This window comes from Arabidopsis lyrata (assembly GCF_000004255.2).
Source record: "Arabidopsis lyrata subsp. lyrata unplaced genomic scaffold ARALYscaffold_1, whole genome shotgun sequence".
In the NCBI taxonomy this organism is placed as follows: domain Eukaryota; kingdom Viridiplantae; phylum Streptophyta; class Magnoliopsida; order Brassicales; family Brassicaceae; genus Arabidopsis; species Arabidopsis lyrata.
In genome coordinates, this window is record NW_003302555.1 from 27,193,739 (window position 1) to 27,213,132 (window position 19,394).

At 37.8% G+C, this 19,394-nt stretch overlaps 3 protein-coding genes across 3 annotated transcripts; 2 read left to right on the plus strand and 1 right to left on the minus strand.

The window, feature by feature from the left end:
• The first annotated feature begins 9,343 nt into the window (after window positions 1-9,343).
• On the plus strand, window positions 9,344-12,069 carry LOC9330386 (KH domain-containing protein HEN4). The gene is made up of 7 exons (XM_021013114.1): window positions 9,344-10,150; window positions 10,231-10,611; window positions 10,688-10,939; window positions 11,027-11,240; window positions 11,331-11,416; window positions 11,500-11,688; window positions 11,769-12,069. The coding sequence occupies exons 1-7, from the start codon at window positions 9,557-9,559 to the stop codon at window positions 11,904-11,906; spliced, it is 1,854 nt and encodes a 617-aa protein (XP_020868773.1). The 5' UTR covers window positions 9,344-9,556; the 3' UTR covers window positions 11,907-12,069.
• LOC9327708 (mannosyl-oligosaccharide 1,2-alpha-mannosidase MNS1) lies at window positions 11,979-16,005 on the minus strand. The gene is made up of 14 exons (XM_021013115.1): window positions 15,663-16,005; window positions 15,331-15,378; window positions 15,082-15,243; window positions 14,714-14,826; window positions 14,528-14,593; window positions 14,222-14,396; window positions 13,621-13,710; window positions 13,391-13,515; window positions 13,233-13,298; window positions 13,031-13,139; window positions 12,862-12,960; window positions 12,695-12,775; window positions 12,436-12,606; window positions 11,979-12,347 (listed from the first exon to the last, which is right to left on the minus strand). The coding sequence occupies exons 1-14, from the start codon at window positions 15,819-15,821 to the stop codon at window positions 12,129-12,131; spliced, it is 1,683 nt and encodes a 560-aa protein (XP_020868774.1). The 5' UTR covers window positions 15,822-16,005; the 3' UTR covers window positions 11,979-12,128.
• LOC9330387 (GATA transcription factor 28) lies at window positions 15,896-19,218 on the plus strand. The gene is made up of 8 exons (XM_002891600.2): window positions 15,896-16,377; window positions 16,823-17,152; window positions 17,328-17,420; window positions 17,503-17,636; window positions 17,746-17,877; window positions 18,476-18,581; window positions 18,693-18,761; window positions 18,860-19,218. The coding sequence occupies exons 2-8, from the start codon at window positions 16,844-16,846 to the stop codon at window positions 18,923-18,925; spliced, it is 909 nt and encodes a 302-aa protein (XP_002891646.1). The 5' UTR covers window positions 15,896-16,377; window positions 16,823-16,843; the 3' UTR covers window positions 18,926-19,218.
• Window positions 19,219-19,394: the final 176 nt, after the last annotated feature.

Here is a 19,394-nt window from a genome sequence, read left to right on the forward strand (position 1 = left end):
ACTTCTAACCGAAACTGCATCTCCAAATGTGTGTTTATATCCCAAAACAGCTCGTTTTCCTCCAAAGCAACCTAAAACCTGTAAAGACTCGATAAAAGACTAAAAGACTCTAAAAACACACTTTGACTCTTTAAAATATATGATCTAGGAAAGAAAACAAAGACTCAAAACCGATAAAAACACAACATATCACTCGCTAATGCATAACTTCCTACACATAAGAGGCAGGCCCAAATACCGGATTGGTAGGGCGCCTATAGGAAAACCTTACTCAGCCAAGGTATCACTCTCAAGCGAGCCCAAACCAGCATAGATGCTCGGCTGCGCAGATTTCTGAGTTTGACAGGTTGTTTAAGAATGAGGAAGTTAAAGATGCGATGTTCTCTTTACCTAGAAACAAAGCTTGTGGACCTGACGGTTTCAGTGCTGAGTTTTTTAGAGATTCCTGGAGTGTGGTTGTGGCTGAGGTCATTGAAGCAATAAGAGAGTTCTTCATTTCGGGTTGTCTCCTAAACCAGTGGAATGCTACCACCTTAGTTCTCATTCCCAAGTCTACAAGTGGATCATGTACTTTTGATTTCAGGCTCATATCCTGTTTGAACAAATTGTACAAAGTTATTGCTAAGCTGCTGACTAAGAGATTACAAAGGCTTTTGTCCACTGTTATCTCTTCCTCTCAATCTGCTTTTTTGCCAGGTAGGCTCCTTCCTGAAAATGTTCTGTTAGCCATGGAAATGGTTCATGGTTACAATTGGAGAAATATCTCACCAAGAGGGATGCTCAAAATTGATTTGAGAAAAGCTTTTGACTCGGTAAGATGGGATTTCATTGTTTCTGCACTGCGTGCTCTTGCCATTCCGGAAAGGTTCATCAACTGGATTAACCAATGCATATCTACGTCTTTTTTCTCGGTCTCGGTCAATGGTAGCAACTGTGATTTCTTCAAGAGTACTAAAGGGCTGAGGCAAGGTGATCCATTATCCCCCTATTTCTTTGTGCTTGCTATTGAAGTCTTCTCCAAACTTCTGCAATCTAAGTTTGATTCAGGGTATATCTATTACCACCCCAACGCGGTAGATCTTTCGATCTCTCATCTAATGTTTGCAGATGATGTTATGGTTTTTTTCGATGGTGGATCTTCTTCTCTTCATGAAATCTGCGAAACGCTTGATGACTTTGCATTTTGGTCGGGGCTGAATGTTAAAAAAGTGAACATTGTTACAAAAGTCACAAAAACAAACATCAACAATATCAAGCGTCAAAAATAGACGCTGCACGTGAAAAATATTACGAGTAAAATATAATTTGTGTGGAGCCCACGGTCACTATGCACGAATAGTAATTTACTTTTTTACGCCTATATAAACAAACGAATTCGTTCGATGTAAAATCACAACTCGCATTACTTCAATTATAAGAGAAGTAATAATCTATCTCCCTCTCATCTCTTTATTATTCAGTATCCCGATCCTTCTGCGGGTATAATTTTCTCTTCATTAAATATTTATATATCCACCATAAAATCAAATACTCTTTTATAACACGTTATCAGCACGATCACTCTATGATCGCTGAAAAAATACGGTATTATATCGGGCGGTATGTCGCCTCGTTAAAAGAAAAAATATGAGAAAAAAAAAAGAAAGAAAAAAGAAAAGAAAATTATATAAATAAATAAAAGAAACTATATATGTATATATATGTTATTTCATGCATCATAATTAATTATTTTCTGTTAATGGTTGGCTGAGCCACCTGAAATTTTATTTACTGCTTTAAATATTTATTTTTGTTGCCGATCGGCTGAGCCGCCTTAATTTTATGCACTGCTTTAAAAACTTATTTCTGCTACCGGTCGGCTGAACCGCCACATATTTATTTACTGTTTCCATGTGGATAATTCGTCACCATAATATCATTGTGAATTATTTGTTTATATTATAGTTTATCCATCTGTATAAAAACCTATTATCTGAATTTGGTAAATTTAAATGATTGGCTATTAAAATTTACAGATTGATTTTTCGTTTAATTCTTTTCACCAACAGTCATGAAGAAAAATTTTAAAAAAATTTATCACTTTTCAAACGGCTATGAACAGTAATTTTCAATCTATAAATACACTCATTTTCACTCATTCATTCACTCAAAAATCATATCTCTCCTCATATATTTTTCTAAGAAATTTGTTTAAGTTTTCATTTTGGAAAATGACTCATCCGTTTTTAGTTTTTGTAATAGGCTTTATAATTATTGCAATTTACGGTTTACTCTTTGGAGAATTTTCTCCCGAAAATTTTTTGATGGTTATTATTTTACTTTTTTATGTAATTGTATTTCTTGTAATCGCATTACTTATATAAGCACATCCCATGATATAAAATGAAACAAATTAAATTTCTAACAAAGTTCTTTGTGATTTTATTTTAGATAACTAATGGCAAGCATTGAGAAGCTTAAGTTTCCGGTTCTAGACATCATTTTATCCAATTATATATTTTGGATTGCCAACGTTGAACTACATTTACAATCTCTTGGCTTAATAAAAACCGTAAAAGAGAATAATACTTCGACGGTTCAAGAAAGGGAAAAATCGGTGATCTTTATTTTAAGACACCTTGATGAAAGCATCATATGTGATTATGCACACATAAAAGATCCCAAAGAGATATGGGAATCCCTAAAAGCTCGATTTGATAATCGAAAGGCAATAAATCTCCCACTTGTTCGGGATGAATGGCAAAGTCTAAAGTTCAAAGACTTTGATAAAGTGATGGATTATAATTCCGCTATGATGGAAACTGTGGTTAAACTAAAATATCATGGTGATCTTATCACTAATTCTCAGATGCTTGAGAAAACGTATACCACGTTTCATGAAAACCACATTACCCAGCAAAAACTGTATATGTCATGCGGGTATACCAAATTTTTGGATTTATTTGTGGCACTCCTAATAGCGGAAAAGATTAATGAGACCGCTCACGCGGATAACTAAAATGCTTGTAGTGAGACTACTAGTCTCCAGTAATACCATTATATAAGTTTTATGTATTTCTGTTGTTTGAAAATAAAGTTGTCTCTGAAAATGAACTAGTGTATGATTATTCTATATTTTCATTATCAATGATATTTCCTTATATTTATTAACGTCTATATTGATTACAGAGAAATGGATCAAGATTCAAACAAAACGATAGCAAAGAAAAATATCAAAGATATTTGTATACCAGATAGTGGAACAACGCACACTATTCTGAGACATCAGAGATTTTTCTCTGAATTAAAACCGACAAAAATTATTGTCAATACAATATCGGGTCCTACAGACTTGATTGAAAGAAGTGGCAAAGCAAATTTTAAATTGCCTAATGGAACAAAGTTTTCCATAAATAATGCCTTATATTCTCCAAATTCTAAGAGGAATTTGTTGAGTTTCAAAGACATATACCTTCAAGGATATGAAACTCAGTCTGCAACTGAGGATGGAAAGAAGTATATGTATATAACTTCTAATAAATCTGGAAAAAGACATGTCTTGGAAAGATTTCCAGAACTTCCTTCTGGTTTGCATCATACCTATATAGATGCCATAGAATCACATCTCATGATTAAAAGAAATCCAGAAGATTTCGTATTATGGCATGATCGCCTTGGTCACCCAGGCACCACAATGATGCGAAAAATCATAGAGAGCTCACATGGTCACTCATTGAAAAATCATGAGTTGAAACATGGAAATAAAATGACATGTGCAGCGTGTTCTCTTGGAAAGTTGATCATAAGGCCATCGCCAACCAAAATTGATAAAGAATCACCAAAGTTCCTTAAACGAATTCAAGGCGATATTTGTGGACCGATACATGCACCATGTGGACTATTCCACTATTTTATGGTAATGATTGACGCATCTAGCAGATGGTCACATGTTTGTCTATTGTCATCTCGAAATTTGGCATTTGCGAGATTTATAACTCAAATAATCAAATTAAGAGCTCAGTTCTCTGATTATTCCATTAAGAGGGTTAGACTAGACAACGCTGGTGAATTCACATCCCAAGCATTCAATGATTATTGTATGGTAACAGGTATTGAAGTTGAACATCCTGTAGCTCATGTTCATACACAAAATGGCTTGGCGGAATCATTAATTAAACGTCTGCAATTGATTGCAAGACCATTGATCATGAGATCAAAACTTCCAACCTCTGTATGGGGACATGCCATTTTGCATGCAGAAGCACTTATTCGGATAAGACCAAGTGCATACCATAAATACTCCCCACTACAGTTAGCATTTGGTCGAGAACCAAATATATCTCATCTAAGAATTTTTGGTTGTGCGGTGTATGTGCCTATAGCACCACCACAACGTACAAAGATGGGACCACAAAGAAGGTTGGGAATATATATTGGCTGTGATTCTCCATCAATTATAAGATACCTAGAACCGCAGACTGGTGATGTCTTTACAGCACGATTTGCCGATTGTCACTTTGATGAGAAAGTATTTCCGGTTCTAGGGGGAGAAAATAAGCAAGTAGGAAAAGAAATCAAATGGTGTGTACCATCCCTGTTACACCTTGATCCTCCTACAAAACAGTCAGAAATAGAAGTTCGACGAATTGTGCATTTGCAAAGTATAGCAAATCAACTTCCTGATGCTTTTGCAGATACCAAAACGGTAACTAAATCATATATATCGGCTGCAAATGTACATGCTCAAATTGAAATCCTACAAGAACGTGGAGGAGCAGATGATACACGTGATTCTAAAACACGCTTGAAACGTGGTAGACCAGTTGGTGCTAAGGATAAAAATCCTAGAAAACGAAAGGAAGTTGAAAAGCATGATATTCCCAAAATAGCAGAAAGCATTTTGGAAGAAACGAATCATGAGTCTAATGACAATGATGAGCATTATGAGCCTGAAGGAAATCATGAGATTTCTATCAACTATATACATAATGGAAAGATCTGGGATCGAAATAAAATGGATGATATTAATGATGTTTTCTCATACCTTTTGTCAAAGAAAATTGATGATGAAAACGAGGATCCAGAACCAAAGTCTGTATATGAATGTCAAAAGAGACATGACTGGATAAAATAGAAAGATGCAATACAAGTCGAACTTGATTCGCTCAATAAGCGAAATGTATTCGGACCTATTGTACTCACACCTGAAGATGTGAGACCGGTTGGATACAAATGGGTTTTCGTTAGAAAACGAAATGAGAAAAATGAAATTACGAGATACAAGGCTCGTCTTTTAGCTCAAGGATTTTCTCAAAGACCCGGGATTGATTATGAGGAAACATATTCCCCTGTTATGGATGCTATAACGTTTAGATTTCTGATGAGTCTAGCAGCTGGCGAAAATCTAGAGATGCGTCTCATGGATGTCGTTACAGCATATTTATATGGATCATTAGATACATATATCTATATGAGAGTTCCCGATGGGTTTAATATGCCAAAAGCATTAAAATCTAAACCCAAAGAGTTGTGTGCAATAAAGTTGTAGAGATCATTATATGGGTTAAAGCAATCTGGACGAATGTGGTATAATCGTCTCAGTGAGCACTTAACGAAAGAAGGATATGTGAACGATCCTATATGCCCATGTGTTTTCATAAAGAAAACAAATTCCGGATCTGTGATAATCGCGGTATATGTTGATGATCTAAACATAATCGGGACTCAAGCAGAAATACAGAAAGCAACAAACTATTTAAAAGGGGAATTTGAGATGAAAGATCTCGGACAAACAAAATTTTGTCTTGGCCTACAAATTGAACATACTCAAAAGGGTATATTTGTACATCAATCCACATACACCAAAAGAGTGTTAAAACGCTTTAATATGGATAAGGTAACTCCTCTCAGTGCTCCAATGGTCGTTAGATCACTTAATGTTGAGAGTGATCCATTCAGACCACCTAAAGAGAATGAAGAGATACTCGGTCCTGAAGTACCATATTTAAGTGCAATTGGAGCTCTTATGTATCTTGCAAATTGCACCCCACCTGATATATCATTTTCAGTTAATCTTTTGGCTAGATTTAGTTCATCCCCTACACGAAGACATTGGAACGGAATTAAACATGTCTTTCGTTATCTTCAAGGGACTATTGACTTAGGGTTATTTTATCCTAAAAATATAAATGGTCAAATGATTGGTTTTGCAGATGCAGGATATTTATCAGATCCACACAAAGCTCGATCCTAAACAGGATACGTATTCACGATTGGAGGTACTGTTATATCATGGCGTTCTCAGAAGCAGACGCTTGTAGCTACTTCTTCGAATCATGCTGAAATCATCGCACTCCATGAAGCGAGTAGAGAATGCGTATGGCTAAGATCAATAAGTCGACATATTCAAACCAGTAGTGGAATTAGTCTGAATACAGAGCCAACTATCTTATATGAAGACAATGCTGCATGTGTTGCTCAGACAAAGGAAGGATATATCAAAAGCGATAGAACCAAACATATCCCTCCGAAGTTCTTTTCATATACCCAAGAGCTCGTGAAAAATAAAGACATTGAAGTAAAATATGTCCGATCATCCGAGAATTCTGCGGATCTCTTCACGAAATCATTACCCACCTCTATATTCAGGAAACATGTTCATAACATTGGAATGCGTCGTCAACAAGACTTGTAAGTTATGATCCTGATCATTCGGAGGGGAGCTTGCGCGGTTGCACTCTTTTTACCTACTATGGTTTTTCCCACCGGGTTTTCCTAGAAAGGTTTTTAACGAGGCAACAGAAGATATTACGCAAGAGACATAGTGACACTGGTCTCCAAGGGTGAGTGTTACAAAAGTCACAAAAACAAACGTCAACAATATCAATCGTCAAAAATAGACGCTGCACGTGAAAAATATTACGAGTAAAATATAATTTGTGTGGAGCCCACGGTCACTATGCACACATAGTAATTTACTTTTTTACGCCTATATAAACGAACGAATTCGTTCGATGTAAAATCACAACTCGCATTACTTCAATTATAAGAGAAGTAATAATCTCTCTCCCTCTCATCTCTTTATTATTCAGTATCCCGATCTTTCTGCGGGTATAATTATCTCTTTATTAAATATTTATATATCCACCATAAAATCAAATACTCTTTTATAACAAACATTTCAATACTGTCTTTTCTTTTTAACATTCAAATCAACACTCATTATTTGAAAAAATTAAAGTATTTATTGGGATTTTTGAACATTTAAGAGCCTATGAGTTAAATGGTAAACTCGAAACGACGTCGTTAAGCTTAGTCGACTAATGGAGTTCTCTTCCTCAAAACGTCCGGCGACGGCGGCGGAGTCTGTACATTTCCGGCTTCTCTGTCCAGCCGCAAGGACTGGTGCAATAATCGGAAAAGGCGGCTCAGTCATTCTCCACCTCCAATCTGTAACCGGTTCAAAAATCCGCGTCATCTATGATATTCCGGTTCCTTCAGAAGAGCGTGTAGTGTTGATAATCGCACCTAGTGGAAAGAAGAAGGACGATTCGAATGTTTTTGATTCGGAAAACCCTAGCTCGGAAGAGCCGAAGCAAGAGAAAGGAAGCGAGTGTGCGGGGACTAGTGGTGGAGATGACGAGGAAGCTCCGTCGTCGGCGCAGATGGCTTTACTTAGGGTTTTAGAAAGAATAGTGTTTGGTGATGATGCTGCTTCTGTTGATGGTGCTGACTAAGAGACTACAAAGGCTTCTGTCCACTGTTATCTCTTCCTCTCAATCTGCTTTTTTGCCAGGTAGGCTCCTTCCTGAAAATGTTCGGTTAGCCACGGAAATGGTTCATGGTTACAATTGGAGAAATATCTTACCAAGAGGGATGCTCAAAATTGATTTGAGAAAAGCTTTTGACTCGGTAAGATGGGATTTCATTATTTCTGCACTGCGTGCTCTTGCCATTCTGGAAAGGTTCATCAACTGTATTCACCAATGCATATCTACGTCTTTTTTCTCGGTCTCGGTCAATGGTAGCAACTGTGGTTTCTTCAAGAGTACTAAAGGGCTGAGGCAAGGTGATCTATTATCTCTCTATCTCTTTGTGCTTTTTATGGAAGTCTTCTCCAAACTTCTGCAATCTAGGTTTGATTCAGGGTATATCCATTACCACCCCAACGCGGCAGATCTTTCGATCTCTCATCTAATGTTTGCAGATGACGTTAGGTCTGGGCATTCGGATACCCGTTCGGGTTCGGTTCTTTTTTTTCGGGTATCGGGTCTATTCGGGTAGGGGGTCGAGACCCATTCGGGTATTCTAAAAATTCGGTTTGGGTTCGGTTCGGTTTGGGTATTTTAATAAAAAAAGCAAAATATCCGAAAATAACCAAAAATACCCGAAATATTTTCGTGTTCGGGTCGGGTTCGGGTTTTTTACTCGTATATATCCAAATCTAACCGAAATACCCAATTTCTCAAAAATACATTGGTTACTCTTTGCCCAAATATAACCAAAAATATCTAAAAATACTAAAATTACCCAAAAGGAAACAGGAAAAATGTCATTTAAATCGTCAGTTTACCATTTTTGTTGGTTTAAATCATGAACTCTAGATCTGGTGATTTAAATCCTTAATTTTATGTTGATTTTCATTTTAATCATGAATTTCATTGACAAAGCCAATTGAGGCATATTGCCAAATGGCTAAACGGATCAATAAGACGATGTCATCGCATTACTGGCACTTCGAAGCCATCAAATAATTTACTGGCACACCAACATGGTTTCCATCTTCTTCTTCGTCTGATTACTCCGTTTAGTCAGTTAATGGTGTGCCTCAATTGGCTTAGTCAACTAGAATTCGTGATTAAATTGAAAGTCAACATAAAATTGAGGATTTAAATCACCAGGTCCACATAAAATTGAGGATTTAAATCACTAGGTCCAGAGTTCATGCTTTAAACCAACGAAAATGGTAAACTGATGATTTAAATGACATTTTCCCAAAAGAAAACTACATCATTAGTTATTTTTTAACCAAATATATCCAAATGTATCCGAATTACTCAAAAATACCTAGTATATTTGGATTTATGATTGTAATTTTAGGTATTTCGGATATTATAAGTATAAATATAATTAATATTTTTAGGTGTATATTTGTATTCGGGTACCCACGGGTATTGGATTCGGTTCGGGTTCGGTTCGGGTTTTTTTAGGGTAGAGGTCTAGGATCCATTCGGGTATTTTTAAAAATCGGTTTGAGTTCGGTTCAAATATTTTTTTGGATTTTTCGATTCGGATATTCAGTTCCGGGTATTTTGTGCAGGCCTAGATGACGTTATGGTTTTTTTAGATGGTGGATCTTCTTCTCTTCATGGAATCTGCAAAACGCTTGATGACTTTGCATTTTGGTCGGGGCTGAATGTTAAAAAAGTGAACATTTCAATACTCTCTTTTCTTTTTAACATTCAAATCAACACTCATTATTTGAAAAAATTAAAGTATTTATTGGGATTTTTGAACATTTAAGAGCCTATGAGTTAAATGGTAAACTCGAAACGACGTCGTTAAGCTTAGTCGACTAATGGAGTTCTCTTCCTCAAAACGTCCGGCGACGGCGGCGGAGTCTGTACATTTCCGGCTTCTCTGTCCAGCCGCAAGGACTGGTGCAATAATCGGAAAAGGCGGCTCAGTCATTCGCCACCTCCAATCTGTAACCGGTTCAAAAATCCGCGTCATCGATGATATTCCGGTTCCTTCAGAAGAGCGTGTAGTGTTGATAATCGCACCTAGTGGAAAGAAGAAGGACGATTCGAATGTTTTTGATTCGGAAAACCCTAGCTCGGAAGAGCCGAAGCAAGAGAAAGGAAGCGAGTGTGCGGGGACTAGTGGTGGAGATGACGAGGAAGCTCCGTCGTCGGCGCAGATGGCTTTACTTAGGGTTTTAGAAAGAATAGTGTTTGGTGATGATGCTGCTTCTGTTGATGGTGATGGATTGGATAAAGGTGAGAGTGAAAGTTTGTGTAGGATGATTGTTAGAGGCAATCAAGTTGATTTCTTGATGAGTAAAGGAGGGAAGATGATTCAGAGGATTAGAGAAGATAGTGGAGCTATTGTTAGGATTTCTTCTACTGATCAGATTCCTCCTTGTGCTTTTCCTGGAGATGTTGTGATTCAGGTATACACAGCTTCTTGTACATTTTGTGGCTATTCAATTTATAGAGCTTTTGGCTGATTTGGTTATGTGTTTGTATGAAGATAACTGGAAAGTTCTCGAGTGTGAAGAAGGCGCTTTTGTTGATCACAAACTGTCTTCAAGAAAGTGGTGCACCTCCAACTTGGGATGAGTGTCCGTTTCCGCAGCCTGGTTATCCGCCGGATTATCATTCTATGGAGTATCATCCTCAATGGGATCATCCTCCTAATCCAATGCCTGAAGACGTTGTACCCTTTAATAGACCGGTTGTTGAAGAGGAGGTTTCGTTCAGGTTGTTATGCCCGGCTGATAAAGTTGGTAGCTTGATTGGGAAAGGTGGAGCTGTGGTTCGGGCTCTGCAAAACGAAAGTGGTGCATCAATCAAGGTTTCGGATCCGACTCATGATTCAGAGGAGCGGATTATTGTGATATCGGCACGAGAGGTATGTTGGTTTGCTCCAAGGAGTTGGTTTACGTATATCATTAGATACTTTGTCTCATCGGTTTACATTGTTGTAGAACTTGGAGAGAAGGCACTCTCTTGCTCAAGATGGTGTAATGCGTGTGCATAATCGAATCGTTGAGATTGGATTTGAACCTAGTGCTGCAGTTGTTGCCCGGCTTCTTGTACATTCTCCATATATTGGACGTCTACTGGGTAAAGGGGGTCATTTGATAAGTGAAATGAGGAGAGCAACTGGTGCTAGCATCCGCGTCTTTGCGAAAGATCAAGCGACAAAGTATGAATCACAACATGATGAGATTGTTCAGGTAAATTAGATATAACTTCTGCGGCTTGAGAAGTTTTTCAACTCTGTAGTTTTCCTGTTATTTGACAACATTTTGCTGCATTGGCAGGTCATTGGCAATTTGAAAACTGTTCAAGATGCTTTGTTCCAAATATTATGCAGGCTTCGGGAAGCAATGTTTCCTGGAAGACTTCCCTTTCAAGGACTGGGTGGTCCACCTCCGCCGTTCATGGGTCCGTATCCAGAACCGCCTCCTCCATTTGGACCGAGACAATATCCAGCTTCTCCAGATCGTTACCATTCTCCAGTAGGATCATTCCATGGTATTTCATCAATTTCCGACCCATGATCACCAGTTGATTCATGCATCTATCTCAGTTCTTAATAATGTCTACTTATTACATATGATCCAGAGAGGCATTGTCATGGTCCTGGATTTGATAGGCCACCTGGTCCTGGATTTGACAGGCCACCTTCCCCAATGTCTTGGACCCCGCAGGTATGTGAACTCAATGATCGTTATTCCTTCTTTAGCTGTCATGTCCTTTTTTTCTTTCTAATTCAACATTTCTCAATTGTCAGCCGGGAATCGATGGCCATCCCGGTGGTATGGTTCCTCCTGATGTGAACCATGGGTTTGCTTTGAGAAATGAGCCTATTGGCAGCGAGAATCCAGCAATGACAAGCGCAAATGTTGAGATTGTGATTCCTCAAGCATACTTAGGCCATGTCTATGGTGAGAACTGCAGTAACCTGAATTACATCAAGCAGGTAAGTTGCCGATAATATATGAGCAGATGATTGTTTTGAAACGCTGCATCTGATTACAGCTTGTAAAACAAAACAAACAGGTATCAGGAGCGAATGTGGTTGTGCATGATCCAAAGGCAGGGGCTACAGAAGGACTGGTGGTTGTCTCGGGTACCTCGGATCAAGCTCACTTTGCTCAGAGCCTTCTTCATGCTTTTATTCTCTGTGGTCAATCTTGATTGCTCTTATGTCAAATTGTTTAAAATTTTAACATGATAGTCAAGTAAGAAGCTCTTCTACAAATCAAAAAATCATAGGAAACAGTAAAGTACTTCTACTAATTGCTGTGGCAAAAACTTTGTCCTTCTGTTCTGTATCTGTTATCGAAACTTATACAACAAATTGTGCCTTAAACTTTGTTGTAATATAATAACAAATTCCATTTTAGCAGAAACTGTCTACTAAACCTTAATCTGCTGACCAAACTTCCTCTGGCGTAGTGCAATTGTTGGCTTACGCGGATCATTCCGTGCCACAATTTTAAGCGGATGAGCTTCTGTGTTGAAAACCCACTCGTCTAATGAAATAACTGATGAAGGCGAAAAAAGAAGATAGAGGTACTTAAGAGTCTCAGCTAAGAAGAAGCTTTGCATCTTGTTGTCTTTAGCACCTGTATTGACCTGAAAATGAAGAAGCAAACGTTAACAACGTGTTTCCGAAAGATGGAAAGGCCCTTTCGAGGAGGGCCTATGAGAAGAAGAAACTTACATCCTTCAAGCCTACGTATCCAGATTCTACGCGAGAGTTCTTCTCAAATGCTTCGAATATATTCCATCCCCACTCTTGATATGTCTTGTTCCCAGTTAATCGCCAGAGGTAAAACAGCGATTCAACGGTTTCTGGTCTTAAAATGTTCCAAGATGTTCCAACACTCATGTCCTGAAACAATCATGTGCTTGTAGATATGACAAAACCACCCAACTAACATACAAACAGATGGCGCAAAATATACCAAGTATTAACCAACCTGCCCTGCAGTGAAGAAATAGTTCTCTCCAGCGAGTTTCGTTGGTGTCGATTGGTAAAAGTTATAACAAGTCCAGGCAAGCTGCAGTAAAGTGGGGAGAAACATCAATAAGTAGACATCAGAAAGTTTTACTAAAAGCTCTAAATACAATTGAGATTCTAAGGTACCTCTCCAGCGAGTGAAAGAAACTTTTTTTCTTCATCAGGGCCATAACCTGAAGCTCCTAAAGCCAACATTCCAGGAGCAAAGCACGCCAATTCATCCATCTGAATGTTGAAAAATGTCAAAACCAACAAAGTTTTCAAAGTAGAGCGTTGAAATCAGAATAGTTTTTACCTTATCGATCAAATTATTTCCGTTCTTCTCGCATATATATGTAAATGATGAAGGTGTTGATTTCTTGACCAAGCTTAACAAACCTTTCATTGATTTCTCCCACATATCTCTGATTCATTGCATTAAGAAAGACTTAGTTGTTATCATTTTTGTTACTATTTAAATACTTGGGTATATATATACAGCGTCGAGCTTTACTTACCTATAGGGTTTCACCGCGGATGTTTTGTTCCCTTGCACCCAAACTTTGAGCAAATACTCATAAAAGCTGTAAAACCAAATTATTATTAACTGTTACAGAGCAAAGTCAAGGTCCAAAGACCCAACCAACACAAAATAAAATTTGGTGGAAGAAACTACCTATCCCCCATGGCACCAAATGTTGTGGTAGAGTACGATGGATTAGCATTATCCGGATTTATATAGATGGGAAGTAAACCATCAGCAGGAAAGTTCTTATTCAGTTCTGTAATAACCTTCTCTACCTGAGAGACACGGTTACACGTGTCAATCTTGAGCAACAAATGATTTCTTCAGCATTAAGAAGACATTACTAATGCAGATTGAACAAACTCAAAATTAGTATCTACCTTCTGCTGATATTTCGGGTCCCCTGTCCTTTGGGAAAGGGCAATAAACTCGAGCTGCTCAGTGCCGGAGTCTGCAAGAATACTGTCTCCCTAGTACAGCAAAAAAAATAAAGTAAGAATCAGTAAAACTGACAGAGCACATGTACTCAATGAAACTGAAACATATCTAAACCTGATCACACTTGGTACCGATTTCCAAGACCATGGGTGTGATTGCTAGTGAAATAAAATATAGTCTTTTACCATCAACTCTAAAAGCAACACCTCAAACAAGAAGGTTAATTGTTGCATACAGAAAAACCAGAACTTGGCTGTTTCTGGCGAGTCCAGATCTAAGTTTTTATACGGGGCTGAAGCATCTAAGAAAGTGGTCAGAACTAGGTTTTAAGCTATCAATAGACTCTGAGGGGTCCTTTAGATACATAATCAGGAAATGAGGTCAACTAAAGAACAAGTGCACACAGTTGCCATAGCAAATGGCCATTATCTGTAAGATTTGCATCCAATGTAAGGCTTTAAAAAGATCTACATGAAAAAGTAATATCTTGTTCACAAGATGACACAATACAACAGACAGGGCACTCAGTAATCTAGGACTCACCCCTGCCGCCCATGAAGGATTGTGAGCATTTCCATTTCTCAAGTTGATAATATTGTAAGGTATACCCGTGGGAGTGTTCCATGCAGGCAATAATCTGTCTGCAATATCCTTAGCCTTTTCAAGGAACATTTTGTCTCCAGAAAGATCATATGCACTAAGAAGTCCGCCTACAACTCTGAATGCAAATAAAGCATAAGCAGATGCAATATCCATTCCACATCTTATGTCACCAACTCATACCGAAAATGAACTGACTCTTCCTACGATAAATACAGAAAACAACCACAGTAAACCTGTTAAAGCCACCTTATGGTTGTCTCAAACATACTGGCGTCATAATCCTTGTCAAAATCCAATGAGCTTGCAACCCACCTGAAAATAAAAGACTATAAGCAAATGAAGATTGGCAAAGATGGACAAGTAAAAAATTGGATTTGCAACTGGGACGAGAACAGTTATACACATAATTATGAAGAGCCTGCAATTACTTACTCTCTGGCTTTTTGAAACTGCTCATCTAGACCCATTATATAGAGTGTATCTAAAGAATCTACCATAGTTGCTCCAAGGCCACCAAAGCTATCAGTGCCATCTTTTGTTCGAGGCTGACAATAAAAAAAAAAAAGGAAAGAAACAAGAATAGCTTCAGACCAATAGATTTTTTGCAGAGTGCAGGGAGAAAAATAATCTTAGTTCTTAACAAAAAAAACTTGCAGGCCTATGGAAAGTGCGGTAACTTCAGATAAGCTCATAATAAAAGGGTCAACACGATATTAAAAGAGCAGGCACTAAATGTTATGATCAGTTACTAGATTATGTATTGGCAAGGGTGAAAAGTATATTGGAAAGTAATTGTATACCTGAAGCTCATCTTTTCCCCATGCATACTTTTCATAAGAGCTCCAAGCATGGATCATTGCCTCTTTTACTTTCTGCCTTCGCTGGATATCAACTGGATTTTCTGGGACATTCTTCAGATTCTTCAAAGGCTTATCGTCGCCAACACCTTTAAGCTCTTCTAACTAGCGGAAAATATAGTTAGTTAGCTAAAACAGTAGAAAGACGATCGGAGTCTAGACTCTAGAGTGAGAGGAAAATATCAATCTTACCATCTGCTCCAACCGTGAAACTTCTCCATTTAACTTTAAAACTTCAACCTGCAACACAGCAAAAGAGAATGATCACAAGAGAAATCATTCACTTCCTTGACATTTTTCTTATTTTGGTTACATAGCTTCTTATGAAGGAATTGATGAATTGAGTCCACAAATACTTCATTATAGACCTGAAGACACCAACCGTCTTACTTATAGACCTTAAGCTATGAAGGCAATTAAAACCATTCCAGGCCTAAATCATAACCTACCAGTAAGCTATGATACAAGAACTGTCTCCTAATTCTAGACAGAGTCTATCCAGATTTCATGAGACAAAAACATACCTCATGTTCTCGGGCAAGATTTATACGATCCCAAACAAGCATAGAAACAGAGACGAAGACAATGAAAAGCAAAGCCAAACGTCTTGGTCTTCTAAGATAATACGCAGGATTCAAATATTTCCATATCCCATAACCACTAATCGATCTACTTCTCGCCATTTCTTCTCACCACACTTCAACAAAAACAGAGACCAATTGAGAAATCAGTTTCCATGAAACAGAGAAAAGCTTTTAAATTTCTTGATCCGAAAGAGTAAGAAACAGAGAGAGAAAAGAAAGAGATAAGCTTTCTCTCAAAGAACCAAAGTTATAGATCCGATTTAAGTTTACTAGTAGGAATGAGGAAGACGAAGAAAGCATAAAAAACGAAACTTTAACCAAAAAAGAAAAAGTATTTATTTTATTTCTCCGGCACTTTTGGTTATTTATTCTTTTGATAATAAAATAATAAATCGAGTCTCTTTAGCCCTCACTGGTTCTCACCTTCTTTCTCTCTCTCTCTCTCTCTCTCTCTCTCTCTCTGGTTTCGATTTTCGTCTCCATCGTCTCGTTGGTGTTCTGGTGGTTTTGATTTGTCTCTGTTCTTCTATTTGTGGCGTTATTCATCGGTTCAATTGTCATCTTCATCGTTTCCTTCGTGTTATTTGGTTTTTCTCGTTTTGAGTCTTTCGAACATCTTTCATTCTTCTCTTTTGGTGTTGCTCCTTACGACTAGGTAACATCATCTTTACTCTTATTTGGTTTCGTGTGTCGTAATGATAAAGCTATATTTCAAGAGTTTTGGATGTGGCTTTGTTGCAGGATTTGCTTTTGTTTCTTAGGGTTTTATTTTGTTTGTTGAAATTTAAGAGTGAGTTTATGGAATTGGTCTGTGTTAGGCTTAGAGCGTGGAAAGCTACAAACTTTGGATTCGATCTGATTGATACAAATATTCTCTGTTTCTCGCTAATTCTAACTTGTTTGAAGTCTGTGTTAATCTCTTGAAAACAAACATTGATCCATATGATGTCCTGAATTTCTCGATAATGTTAGTTATAACTTATTTATGTGAGTTCCTCCGATGATCGAGGAAGAAAGGTTATAGTATGTGAATTATGTATTGCTTAGAGCTGATTTGATATGGCTGGTCATCCATGAATCGTGCTTATTTGCTCTATTAGGTAAATTGATGAATAGCAACCATGGATGACCTACATGGAAGCAATTCTCGAATGCAACACATTGGAGAAGCTCAAGATCCAATGCATGTGCAATATGAACATCATGCTTTGCACCACATCCACAATGGAAGCGGTATGGTTGATGACCATGCTGATGATGGCAATGCTGGTGGGATGAGTGAGGGAGTGGAAACAGACATTCCTTCTCACCCTGGAAATATAACTGACAATCGTGGTGAAGTGGTTGACCATGGTAGTGAACAAGGAGATCAGTTGACATTGTCGTTTCAGGGCCAAGTCTACGTTTTTGATAGTGTCTTACCTGAAAAGGTGAGATATGTTGTTACTGAGTTGGTTCGTTGATTGTCTCATTTTATTATGATTCTATATATTTACTATTAAGCTACACTGTAGCATCTGGTTGAAGGATCTACTTAGCTTTTTGTTTTCCATCTATTGAGTCTAATGTGTGAGTGCCTCGCTTTATTTTTGACGCCTGCTGCAGGTTCAAGCTGTGCTCCTATTATTGGGTGGACGTGAATTACCTCAGGCAGCCCCTCCCGGCCTAGGATCACCTCATCAGAACAATAGAATATCGGTAATAAAATATATGATATTTATGGGACATAAGTTCCCTTCCTTGATGCAGTGCTTGACTGACTGGCTAATCAATGAAACAGAGCTTACCTGGCACTCCTCAAAGGTTTAGTATTCCACAGCGGTTAGCCTCTTTGGTCAGATTTCGAGAGAAACGGAAAGGAAGGAATTTTGATAAGAAGATTCGGTATACAGTCCGCAAGGAGGTAGCTTTGAGGTACATTGATGTCTAAATCGACAACATGGTCTACTTATACTTCTTTTGAGATTGCTCTCCCATTATTAAGGTTCGCATCTTGATTGTTTTTTTTTTTTCTGGTATACAGGATGCAACGCAATAAAGGTCAGTTCACATCTGCCAAGTCAAACAATGACGAAGCTGCATCTGCTGGATCTAGCTGGGCGTCGAATCAAACCTGGGCTATAGAAGGTAGCGAGGCTCAGCATCAAGAGATCTCGTAAGTTGATAAATGCTTTGAAATTAAACTGCGAGTTCCTAACATACTTATTAACTTGAACCAACTTAACGTAGAGATTATGGGTTTGCTAAGCAACTCAAGAAGTTGTTTTCGCTTCCAGAATTAAAAAAACGAGTATCTGACTTATTAAACTGAACCAACCTTACGTAGAGATGATAGGTTTGGTAAGCATCTTGATAAGTTTCTTTTGGTTCCAGAAACGTTGTAGAGGTACTAGAACTCTGAAACCTATCAATGGTTCAATATCAAAACATACACGTTGCATATGTAATATGTAACATGAGCATGGACCTATACGAATTTGTAACATTGAAGGACCAATACAGACAATATATTATTTAAAAGCTCTCCCATACGTGCAGAAAAATGACTACTGTGATAAATGATTGGTTAAGACAGGTTTTGATGAACTAATTTTTGTATCCTGGAACTGAGAAATTTTTATAATAACTTTGGAATAGACAATTGTCGTTTAAGTCTTTGTAGATTTTAGTTTTTCTTCTTGGGCATAGCCATACTGTAGTTGGTAAGAACATATCTGATTTTACTTCCTCTGAATGGCTCTGATACCTGTAAGATGTCGGCACTGTGGAATCGGTGAGAAGTCAACTCCAATGATGAGGCGTGGACCTGCAGGGCCAAGAACACTTTGCAATGCATGTGGACTTATGTGGGCAAACAAGGCAAGATAAAACTTCTTGTTAATCGATCAACTCTCTTTATCTTGCTCATTTTGTAGCACTTGTGATTCGATGATTAGTCTGTCTAAGTGAAGACGACATTTATACTTGTAGGGTGCTCTTAGGGACTTATCCAAAGCCTCTCCTCAAACAGCCCAAAATCTTCCTTTAAATAAGAATGAGGTAAGCAGCATCATGTTTTGACAAAACAATTTGTTATGCAAAAACAAATCCATTTGTATTTATCATCAGACTTGTGCATGTCTGATCTATCTTTGCAGGATGCAAATCTCGAAACTGATCAAATGATGATAACAGTGGCCAATAACATAAGCGACTCACAGTGAGTGAGGACTCGTTAGCTCTTGCCATTACAAGCAAGAGAAGATCTCAGCAGAGTTTGGATCGCCTCAGGTTCTGTAGCTTTATCATTCCTTTTGAAAGAATCTGAGTCGATTTAGTATATCAGGATTTGATCTATGACGATGTAACTTGGGTGATAATGCTATGCGATGTTTGCTTCTTCTTTTTTATGATTCAAAAATGCTTCATAGACTGTTGTTGCATTGGTCCATACTCTGATGTAACGTAGCAGTCTGTGTTTTACCCTGTTATAAAGACAACTAACTTTGTTTAAGAAGTCAGCAAAAGAGTGTCTCCTTATGGCGACAGGGTTTTGGAGACTTAGTAGCCTCATGTAAAGTGAACCATGTTCAATGCCTAAGTCAAGAAACATAAAAAAAAAAAAAAAAAGGCTTGTGATCACTGAATTGTGATATTATTAGCCAAAGGAACTTGCCAAAAGAAAGATTAGAA

Coding starts and splice junctions, on each gene's coding strand:
- LOC9330386 (XM_021013114.1), top strand. CDS start 9,557: ATGGAGTTCTCTTCCTCAAAACGTCCGGCGACGGCGGCGGAGTCTGTA. Junction 10,151..10,230: donor CTGGAGATGTTGTGATTCAG/GTATACACAGCT, acceptor GTTTGTATGAAG/ATAACTGGAAAGTTCTCGAG. Junction 10,940..11,026: donor AACATGATGAGATTGTTCAG/GTAAATTAGATA, acceptor CTGCATTGGCAG/GTCATTGGCAATTTGAAAAC.
- LOC9327708 (XM_021013115.1), bottom strand. CDS start 15,821: ATGGCGAGAAGTAGATCGATTAGTGGTTATGGGATATGGAAATATTTG. Junction 13,140..13,232: donor TCCGCGGTGAAACCCTATAG/GTAAGTAAAGCT, acceptor GCAATGAATCAG/AGATATGTGGGAGAAATCAA. Junction 12,348..12,435: donor GATACGTAGGCTTGAAGGAT/GTAAGTTTCTTC, acceptor CTTCATTTTCAG/GTCAATACAGGTGCTAAAGA.
- LOC9330387 (XM_002891600.2), top strand. CDS start 16,844: ATGGATGACCTACATGGAAGCAATTCTCGAATGCAACACATTGGAGAA. Junction 17,878..18,475: donor GCTCAGCATCAAGAGATCTC/GTAAGTTGATAA, acceptor GATACCTGTAAG/ATGTCGGCACTGTGGAATCG. Junction 18,762..18,859: donor TTCCTTTAAATAAGAATGAG/GTAAGCAGCATC, acceptor CTATCTTTGCAG/GATGCAAATCTCGAAACTGA.